Source organism: Dipodomys ordii, unplaced genomic scaffold (genome assembly GCF_000151885.1).
Source record: "Dipodomys ordii isolate 6190 unplaced genomic scaffold, Dord_2.0 Scaffold50, whole genome shotgun sequence".
Classification (NCBI taxonomy): domain Eukaryota; kingdom Metazoa; phylum Chordata; class Mammalia; order Rodentia; family Heteromyidae; genus Dipodomys; species Dipodomys ordii.
Genome location: NW_012267266.1, coordinates 3157765 through 3168905, shown reverse-complemented (window position 1 = coordinate 3168905; position 11141 = coordinate 3157765). Strand labels below are relative to the sequence as shown.

Here is an 11141-nt window from a genome sequence, read left to right as displayed (position 1 = left end):
CAACACTTGTGAGATCGTGGCAAGGCGCTGCCCCTCTTCTCCACCATTCTCTCCCTCCCCCCCCCCCCCCCCCCCCCCCGCCTCCCGGCGAAAGCTCTCTCAGCTGCGTTCAGCACTGCGGGAGGATTCCACGCGCCTTCCGACTTTTCCTTCGCGGGACAGTTCCCAGTACTGAGGGATGGCGCTGTCCAGCCAGCGGGCCCGCCGCCTTTCACCCGCAAGAGAGCGCAGCCCCGAGGGGGCCATCCCCGCCCCAAGGCGCGCCGGGACTCGTCCTGGCACGCGGGCGGGACGAGTGGCCTCAGGGCGGTCATCCCAAAATGCTTTCCGGGTTGCCTCAGCTCCACTAGCAGGGCTGTATTTGGAAAGGCGGGAGGCGCCTAGCAAGATCAGCCCAGCCCCTTTTACGCCTTCTCACAACTCAGGTTCCCCCCACCCCCTCGTTTCCCCCAACTCCCGCCCAAACAGCCAGTAGCTAGACGGGTGGGTTTAACAAACCTCACCTGTCTCTGAGGTGGCGACTGCTATGATGACTGACGCCACCGTCCTCCAACCAGGTCATGGCAGGAAGGTGGAGCCTCGCTGAGACTGATTGCTTCTTTCCTCCAATCCCCAAGCAGCTACTTCCGGCCACATTCGTGTCGCTTGGTTAGGAGCTACAGGTGGGAGCTGCTTTACCTAGGCTCCTCTCACCTCCTTGAAGCGCAAGACTCACTGAGCGCGGGGTTAGGTCTACTCAAGATTTTATTAATTTTTGTGGGTCGCCACTTTAGACTTCATTTTACACTCAGAAGTGGAAATTCCCCGGCCCTTTCCCAGATGGGGGCGGGATGAGTAGTACCCTCACCCGCCAATTGTACCACGCGACGTCCTATGACAAAGTGACGGACACTTGACGGCGCCAATGGGGTTTGCCATTGTTAGGGGTCACTGTGACTGACCAGAAGGCCAACTAATCCACTTTAAGGTCGTGAAGCGCTAGTCAGAGAGGTTGACCAATAGAGACAGAAAAAGACCGGAAGTCTGCTTGTGGAGAGCAGAAGGCGGGTGTTCACAACCGCCTAGGCCTGCGCGGGTCAACGCAGCTTGGGGGCCGCGAGCCAGCGAGCGGCGCGTGACGGGGCGCCTGAGCGACAGGTCACCTTGGCCAATGATCTACAGCCGCCGGGGAGTTGCAGCCAGTGGAGAGTCGAAGGGGCGGGAGGCAGCAGGTTAGGCAGTGAGAAGTTAGTGGCGCTGCTGGGACAGGGGGGAGGGGGGAAAGGAGAAGCTTCTTCCTCCTGCTGTTCCTCTCCTTCCCGGGATCAGCAGCGGCGGTGGCCGCGAGTATCTCCACAGCATCTCCCGCTCCGCGTGCGAACCATGCTGACTGACGGCGGAGGCGGCGGCACCTCCTTTGAGGAAGACTTGGACTCGGTGGCTCCCCGATCCGCCCCAGCCGGGGCCTCGGAGCCGCCTCCGCCGGGAGGGGTCGGGTTGGGGATCCGTACTGTGAGGCTCTTTGGGGAGGCCGGGTCGGCGCCGGGAGTCGGTGGCGGCGGCAGCAGCGGTGCTGGAGGAGGGGACGCAGCGCTGGATTTCAAGTTGGCGGCTGCCGTGCTGAGGACGGGAGGTGGAGGTGGTGCCTCTGGCAGCGACGAGGACGAGGTGTCCGAGGTACGGCTCCAGGACCCCAGCCTCTCACACATCGGGAGGCGTGAATTCTCTTGGGGAGAGCACAGGGCTTGGGGCCACCCTCGCGCTTCCTGGGTGCAGTCGTTCTGTGACAGCGATGGGCTCCATGGCGGCAGTAGCAGCCGTGCGGGCCTAGTAAAATGCTCTGCTTACTCCGTCAGCCAGCGCCCGGAGCGGGACGGGTTCCCGTCACCGTCCAAAGACCCACAATAGAGAGCGCTTTGGTCTCTGAGCTTCGCGCGGGAACCCGGACTCCTCGGGCTACCTCCCGCCCACCCGCTTTGGAACTGGGGGAGGGCGGGGTCTTGCAAGAGTCCCTGCCCTTGGTACTGAGGGAGACGGACAGGGACCCGACCGCTCAAAGGGACAGATAGCTCAAAGGAAAAAAAAAATCTACTGTGGGCTCTCTCCAAAGTCGAAGGGTGCATTTATTTGCCTCCGCGTTACATAAATGCCTTGCCTAGGTATTTAAGTAGAGCTCGTATTTCCCTCTCTAGTGTGAAACAGGTTAGTTTTAAGGTGTTCTCAGTGTGGTTTTTTTATTTTCTCCCCTTAAAGATCTGAAAAGTCACGTGACTGTAGCTCCTGGGACGTTTGGTGAAGTTAGACAGGAAAAGGAAGTTCCAGTGCATCTCTGAGCTTGGAAATAGCTGGATAGTTGAACTCTCGAGGTTTTTAGGCTGGGAGAAGGTGAGCCACCCGACGGACACCTTTTCTTTTGTAGGGAAGAAGATGAGTTATCAGTTCCTCGGTTTACATGTGTAATCTCCTATACACATTTTTAGATCTGAGTCACCTAGAATGGTAGACATCATCCTCTTCGTCTTTAAGGAAAACAAGGATCATATAGAGATAGATAGATGTATATGCAATACCATTTTATCTGCATGAGTATATACAAGTTTTGTATATATTGCATATGAACATACATACATTGATACATACACATACCTTTCCCCTTACCGTGGCTGGGATTTAGTAACGTCCTCTGATTATTGCTTTAGCTGCTCAGAGGTTTTTTGTTTTGTTTTGTTTTGGTTCTAAGGTGTCTGGTTTATCCCTTGTGACCAATTACTTTAACCTCTGGTTTTGGGGTGAAAGTGCAGGAATTTCTCTTTGAATACTAAAGATCCCGGCTCTTGAATTTGAAATAAAGGAATGTGTGTTGCAGAATAGTCAGTGTACTATCTTAGCTTCCTAGGTCTGAGCAGTGGTTTCTTTAAATTCAAAACTTTCCTGTATTCTGACCCCAACATTTTGTTTTGGGAAAAACCCAACAACAACAGTGTTTAGGTCATAAAGGGGTATAATCCTTTGAATGCATATATTTGAATTTCACTGTAAGAGAAGTAACTTCTAATTCAAGAATTTTATTTGAATAGGAATTGTGGGGAGAGTCAGGAGCTCTCTGACTCTTGAATTTGTGGAAGGCTTCCTCCTTTCAGTGAAACTTGTTAAGAGATGAACCTAGACTTTTATCTAGGAAATGAAGTTAGGACCTTCTAATAGAAGCTAATAAGTTAGCCTCTTCTAAGATTAGAGTTTTTGTTTGAAACTTGTAAGGGAGAAAGTGAAAAGGTTTGCCTTGGTCTAAAGGTGAAAAGGGAGTCCCCTTGATTTGGGGGAGAGCCATTTTACATAATTGTCATGGGTGAGACATATATAAGTAGTATTTACGTTTTTTTTAGAAGTACAGTGCTAATGTGTCTCTAAAATAAAAAGTCAAATCTCTCTTTTTCCCTCTCTCTTGGTCTGTGTCTCTGTCTCATTATTTGGAATCATTAGACTATATGGGTATAATGGGTAAAACTATGGGCACAATATATCCCTTTTGTGGTCATTTTTCAAGTTTATTGTAGTAGTCATGTGTTCTTTGTTCTTACACCCAAATGGGTGTATTTGTTCTTACATCCATTTAGTATTTAACCTTATATTTTAGTTTGCTTACATTTTTTGTACCAAAAAAGGATCCTGGTATTAAGTGTATTGAGGATTTTGCTTTGGTTTTTGTTTGCTTTTTTTGTACTGGGGTTTGAATTCAGAGCCTAGCACCTCCGTGGCTTATGCTCCTTGAGCCACACTTCCAACCTGTTTTTATTTTTATTTTTTTAATTTGGCTTTTGGAATGAAGATTTCTAAGATACCTAAAAAACTTCCTTGCTGTCATTTCTTATTCTGTATAGATTCGTAATCTATAGAGGGAAAAAATTGCTTTGTGTCCTGTTTCTTCTATTTCACATAGGGAAAAAAATTCTCTGCTATGGAGTACACATGGTAGATATATAGTCTGTGCCTTTTTGAGTGAATTGATCTGTTTTGGCGAAGTAAATTCTTTACCTTTTCTGATTTCTTCCCTGTGGAACTATCTTCTCCCATACTACTGTTTTTGAATTTCCAGTGTGACAGGTTTTAAATAATGCTCCTTAAAAAAAGCTTTACTGGCATTTGATGAATAATACTGAAGTCTTAATTTGTATCTTTCCTAAATATTTTAGAACTAAGTATGTAGACACTAACAAAGATGAATTGATTGTAGTTTTTTTTTTTGTTTGTTTTTGGGTCGGGTCATGGGGCCTGAACGCTGGGCCTGGGCGCTGTCCCTCAGCTCTTCAGCTCAAGGCTAGCGCTCTACCACTTGAGCCACAGTGGCACTTCTGGCTTTTTTTTTTTTTTCTGCTTACGTGTTGCTGAGGAATCGAACCCAGGGCCTCATGCATGCAAGGCAAGTGCTCTACCACTGAGTCACCTTCCCAGCCCCGGCTGTGTGAGATTTTTTTTTGTCGGTCATGGGGCTTGAACTCTGGGCCTGGGCGCTGTCCCTCAGCTCTTCAGCTCAAGGCGAGCGCTCTACCATTGAGCTACAGGGCCACTTCCGGTTTTCTGGTGGTTTCTTGGAGATAGGAGTCTCACGGTCTCTCCTGCCCGGGCTGGCTTTGAACCGCGATCCTCAGATCTCAGCCTCCTGAGTAGCTAGGATTACAGGCCTGAGCCACCAGCGCCTGGCCCTTGGTTGTAGTTTTAAAGTGAAGATTCTCTTCTTCTCAAAGGAGCAGGATAAGGAGAACAACGAATAAGAAATGTATAGACTTAGTACATTCCTTTGCTGGTCAAGCCAAAACACCTTTTAATTTGAGAAAGACATTTACTTGTATTAGCACAGTTAAATAAGTATACTAGATATATGCCATCTTAGGGAATGCCATCATTTGATCCCTGTTGTTTTAAACATTGGGATAAATATCTGTTTTGAATTTCTTCAGGCATACTGAGCATGATTTTTGAATACAAGAGTTAGAACTTGGGGCTGGGAAGGTGGTTCAGTGGTAGAGTGCTTGCCTTGCATGCATGAGGTGCTGGGTTCGATTCCTCAGCCCCACATAAACAGAAAAGGCAGGAAGTGGATGCTGTGGCTCAAGTGGTAGAGTGTTAACCTTGAGCTGAAGAGCTGAGGGACAGTGCGCCCAGGCCCAGAGTTCAAGTACCATGACGGCCCCCCCACCAAAAAAAAAAGAGAATTTGAATTAGGTCATATTGAAATATACCCATTATTTAAAAAAAAAAATCCACACTCCAGTATTTAAATGTTAATTTTAGAATTGCCTTTTTTTTAAAGCAAGTTGGAAGAAAAGACATTGTGAGATTTATAATTAAAATTTTTTCTGTATGTAAGTATGCATATAGTATATGGTGTATTTGTGTAATACTTTAAAATTATTTTTTTTCCTTTTTTATTTATTTTTTAATTGTGAAAATACTGTACAGAGGGGTTACAATTACATGAGCAAGGTAATGAGTACATTACCTTATTATCAAGCATTGTTTCCTTCTTGTTTCCCTTTACCATCCTTTCCCATCTTCCCCCCCCCCATATCTCTCCTTTAAAAATTATTATAAAACTAGTACAGCATCATGGTGAAAAATTGAAAATAGATGGTAGAGATAAGACAGAAAGTGAAAGTCCTTGTCTCGACCAACCCTTCATCTCTTACTCCTCAAGATAGCTAATATTAAATTTTCTCTTTCAGCAAATTTTCTAGGCCTATATGTTCATGTATGCTTATGTACAGGTTTATTATATTTACTTTAGAGATCAAATTAGAAAAGCATAGCTTTTTTTTGAGGTTTCTTTATTTTTTTGAAGCATGTGCCATATTTGCAGTTACATAAAAAAATTGAATACAGTTTTGAAATCATAGCAAAAGCTTTGTAGAGATATTTTTCCTCCTTGAAATTACTTTTACATTCAAAAGCCCAGAAATTTCACTCTGATATTTCTACAGTAGCAAAGGAACTGTAATTTTCTTTAGGATTATTTTTTATCTGTATACAGAGGCAGGGTTTCTGAGTAGCAATATATTAACATTTTGAGCTGGATATTTCCTTCCTGTGAGAAGCTTTTTCTATGCATTAGCAACATCTCTGGGCTATACCCACTAGATGCCAGTATAACAGTACCAAATTGTGATAGCCCCAAGTTCTTCAGACATTAATGTATGTCTTCTGGGAACAAAATCACTCTTGATTGGTCCAGAGGCCACTCTAGAGACTGTTCTTGTCAAGCATAGCAATTTTGTCACAAATACTCTATATTCAAACTTCAGGTAAACAAGTTGAGTCATTTCTTTTAATAGTATCTTGGGGCTTATACTTATAACCAGAACAAGGGAGAAATAGTTTAATGTAAAATGAGCTTGTACTGCTTTCAATTTTCTATGGTAAATGTACCATTTTGGTTAACTTAAAAACACACTTATTTTCAAAAAGGTGTTATATGGAGACTTTCAGTTTGTTCAAAGGGTTCTATCCTATAAATTACCAATAGGGATTAAATAGGAAATATAATTTCTTACCCTTGAGCAGGCTTTTGAAACATTTGAAGTGTTTAAAAAAGTTTAAGAAAAAGTTACATGTAATAACATGTAACAGTAATAACTACTGTAACAATTTGTCACACACTACAGGAGTATCAACTTGGCACAAGCTTAATTTTGAAGTTTGTGTTTTTTGGTTGTTATTATGTAACACATTTTCAATGAGTGATAACATTATACAGTCTACAAACCAAAATAATATAAAGGTTAAGGCTAGGAAAGTCTTTTTTGAGACAATCTCAATCTGGAGTCCAGGCTGGTTTTAAACTCTGGATCCTACTGACTCAGTCTTCTGAGTCCTGAGATTACAGACTGTGAAGTCTCAATTCGATTACTGCTATGATTTTTTACTACTGTATATTTTTGGGGGGGGGCGTTATTTGCAGCGTTTGAACTCAGGGTCTGGGCGCTGTCCTCAAGCTCTTTTGCTTAAGGCTAGTGAGCTACCACTTTGAGCCACAGCTACACTTCTTCTGGATTTTGAGTAATTAATTGGAGATAAGAGTCTCAAAGGGACTTTTCTGCCTAAGCTGGCTTCAAACTGTGATCCTTAGATCTCAGCTTCCTGAGGCTCTATAAAAGTGTGTGTGTGTGCGTGTGTGTGTGTGTGTGTGTGTGTGTGCGCGCGCGTGCTGGGGATTCAACTCAGGGTCTCCCCAATGTTAAAAGACTTTATTACTGAGTCAAATAAATAAGTGTATGTATAGATAATACATACTTATATGTAATATGTATATTCCCCCTTCTTGTCACACAGAAGGTATTCATGTGAGGGGTGTGTATATGTGTGATAGTTTGGAGTTTGTATTTAGAGTCTTGTACTTGCTAGGCTGATGTTCTATCCCTAGAGCCACACCTCCAGCCCTACTTTTTGCTGGTTATTTTGGAGAATGGAATCGAGTGAACTTTCTGCCCAGGCTGGCATTGAACCTTGCTACAGCCTCAGACTCCATAGTAGCTAGGATTACAAGCATTAGCCAGTGGCTTCTGGCTTTGTGTGAGACATTTTTTTGGTCGGTTGTGGGGCTTGAACTCTGAGACTGGGCGCTGTCCCTAAGCTGTTCAGCTCAAGGTGAGCTCTCTACCAGTTGAGCCACAGCACCACTTCAGTTTTCTGGTGGTTTATTGGAGATAAGAGTCTCAGGGACTTTCCTGCCCAGGCTGGTTTTGAACCGTGATCCTCAGATCCTAGCCTCCTGAGTAGTATTACAGGTGTGAGCCCCTGGTGCCTGGCTGTGTGAGATTTTTTTTTGGGGGGGGTCCGGTCGTGGGGCCTGAACTCTGGGTCTGGGCGCTGTCCCTCAGCTCTTCAGCTCAAGGCTAGCACTCTACCACTTGAGCCATAGCACCACTTCCAGCTTTTTTTTTTCTGCTTACGTGTTGCTGAGGAATCGAACCCAGGGCCTCATGCATGCAAGGCAAGTGCTCTACCACTGAGTCACCTTCCCAGCCCCGGCTGTGTGAGATTTTTTTTTTTTTTTTTGTCGGTCATGGGGCTTGAACTCTGGGCCTGGGCGCTGTCCCTCAGCTCTTCAGCTCAAGGCGAGCGCTCTACCATTGAGCTACAGCGCCACTTCCGGTTTTCTGGTGGTTTCTTGGAGATAGGAGTCTCACGGTCTCTCCTGCCCGGGCTGGCTTTGAACCGCGATCCTCAGATCTCAGCCTCCTGAGTAGCTAGGATTACAGGCGTGAGCCACCAGCGCCCGGCTGTGTGAGATTTTTAAATGGCAAGTTTGTGAAGGGTTTACATTTTTGAAAAATTGAATGAAGGTGTGGTTTAGTGGTAAATGCTTGCTTAGATTGTGCAAGGCCTTGGTTTCAATTTCTAGCAATATGTAAAATAAAAACAAAAAGTGATAAATTGTGTTATGCATAAAGCTTGGGAATGAATTTAAGTATATTCTTTTCTGAGCCTGTCTGGTAATAAAAAGATGATGGACTACTGAAAATCTTCTGGCTTTCTGATTCAGTGACAGATAAGATAAATACATTGCTAAAGGAAAGCAAAGTGGTTTTTATAAAGTATTATTTAGAGTTGGCAAATAAGAAAAGCAATGACATATCTACCATATTTTTGTGTGTCTAGAACCAGTATTAAAAGAAATATTAATCCTTTTTTTAACCACTAAATGAGCTGAGTCAGTATCATTTCAGACTTTGTTGATAACTTTGCCTTCTCCTGTTGCTTGTCTATAGAGTCATGGAATTTTAGTGATAATTCTGCCTTATCTCCTTTTAGGTAACTGCTACCATATATTGAATGCTTACTGTATGCCATAACATACTAAATTCTATCGTTATTTTATTTAATCATTCCAATACTCCTTTGAGGTATTATCTACATTTTTATAGATGAATAAATGAAGGCTCAGAGTAATGATATAATGAATATAAGCAAACAAGCCTCAAGTGGCTAGTGATTGGTAAAACTAGGATTAGAATCCAGTACTGAATTCAGAGCTCATACTATCTTGTTTCTTCCATTAAGAAACAAAAAGCCAGGCACTGGTAGCTCATGCCTGTAATTCTAGCTACTCAGTAGGCTGAGATCTGAGAATCATGTTTCAAAGCCAGTCAGGGCAGACTACTCCTAGTGCTGTGGCTCAAGTGGTGTAGGGCCCTAGCCTTGAGCACAGAAAAGCTCAGGGACAGAGAGATCTTGAGGTCAAGCCCTAGGACCAGCAAAAAAAAGAAAAGAAACAAAATTTTTGGTCACCACCACCACCAACAAAAGTTACTGTATAGTCCCTGTTAAAACTTTGATAGATCTAAAGTGAAGAGTTAGATCAAGACAAGATGATTTTTCAAAGGTTTTTTTTTTTCTTCTATTTTTTGAGCTAACCTCTTCTTCGTATGTTAACAAAAGGAATTTAGAAAGTATCTGCATTGGGCATGATGTTAATGGTTCATGCCATCAGCACCATCAGCACTTCGGAAATTGAAGCAGGAGGGTCACGAGATAGAGACTAGCCTTAATTAGCAAGTTCCAGGCTGGCTTCAGTTACATAGTAAGATCCTGTCTCAAAAAGAAAACACACACACACACACACACCACACACACACACACATACACACACCACACACACATATACACCAAAATACCTCAGCTAGAAATCTATCTCAAGTGTTATAGTGCCTGCCTAGCATGCACAAAGGACTCAATTCAAAACCCTAGAACCAAATTTGCACATGAAAAATATCTAATTGGAAACGTATAAGAGAGCGAGGTATTAGAACTAGAAAAAAAGGTCATCTGATTCCCATTGTAGTTAATACCTCTGAAATCATCTTACTATCTCTTTTCTGATGCCTTATATAAAAGAATTTAATCAGTAGTTTGATTAGTGCTCAACTCAAACTTGTATATAATCCATTCTTGGCTTTGTTAGAAAACTTCCTTCTTTTTTTGGGGGGGGGAGGTCAGTCTTAGGGCCTGAACTCTCAGCCTGGATGCTGCCCCTCAGCTCTTCAGCTCAAGGTGAGCATTCTACCACTTAAGCCACAGCACCACTTCCAGAGCAAGAACTTTTTTTTTTCTTGTTGGGCCTGAACTCAGGGCCTGGGCACTGTCCCTCAGCTCTTCAGCTTAAGGCTAGCATTCTACCACTTGAGCCACAGCTCCACTTCTGGCTTTTTCTGCTTATGTGGTGCTGAGGACTCGAACCCAGGGCCTCATGCATGCAAGGCAAGCACTCTACCACCGAGCCATCGTCCCAGACCACCTGTATTTTTAATAAATTGGTGATAGCCATGTAGATCAGCAGAGTAAGAAGGTATACTTTTGAGTACTATGGAGTTTAGTTGTAAGATATTTTATAGTTGAACTTTAAAAAGTTCAGGCATTTTGTTCATTTTTGAAAGGATTAAGAAATAATTAAAAACCACTGATAGAAAGATATGTCATGTCTACCTTTACACTTTAGCTAATTTAGGAAGCACTGGCTTTATAATATTGTTATATTCTAAGTATTATATAAAAGTTAAAATATGTATGGTAGTCTATTGGTAGTTATTGACAGTTTATGGTTACTGTAGATGAAGGTGTGTTGCCTTCTTTATGACAATAAACTGCTTTACCTTTCTTCCTGACAAATATACCTAAAGCAGGAAGAAAGGAAAAATTGTATGTAAAGCCTTCCACCTTGTTTTTATTTTCTGAACTATTTTTCAAAAAGGAAGGGCTGGGAAGGTGGCTCAGTGGTAAAGCGCTTGCCTTGCATGCATGATGCCCTGGGTTCAATTCCTCAGCACCACATAAGCAAAAAGAAAAAAAGCCAGAAGTGGCACTGTGGCTCAAATGGTAGAGCGCTAGCCTTGAGCTGAAGAGCTGAGGGACAGTGCCTAGCCCCAGAGTTCAGGCCCCACCATCACCACCAACAAAAAAAGAAGTTCAGGGACAGTGCCTAGGCCCTGAGTTCAAGCCCCAGGAATGGCAAAAAAAAGGGGGGGGGGCTGGGAAGGTGGCTGAGTGGTAGAGCCTTGCCTTGCATGCCTGAGGCCTTCGGTTCGATTCCTCAGCACCACATAAGCAAAAAGAAAAAAGCTGGAAGTGGCGCTGTGGCTCAAGTGGTAGAGTAATAGCCTTGAGCTGAAGAG

At 43.7% G+C, this 11141-nt stretch overlaps 1 protein-coding gene across 1 annotated transcript in view; it reads left to right on the top strand.

Moving 5' to 3' along the window:
• Positions 1-1240: 1240 nt before the first annotated feature.
• Ankhd1 (ankyrin repeat and KH domain containing 1) overlaps positions 1241-11141 on the top strand; it is a 134175-nt gene continuing 124274 nt past the window's right edge. The window contains exon 1 of the mRNA XM_013020304.1: positions 1241-1656. Within this exon, the coding sequence (XP_012875758.1) occupies positions 1363-1656 (294 nt within the window). The 5' untranslated portion in view covers positions 1241-1362. The remainder of the gene's footprint in view (positions 1657-11141) is intronic.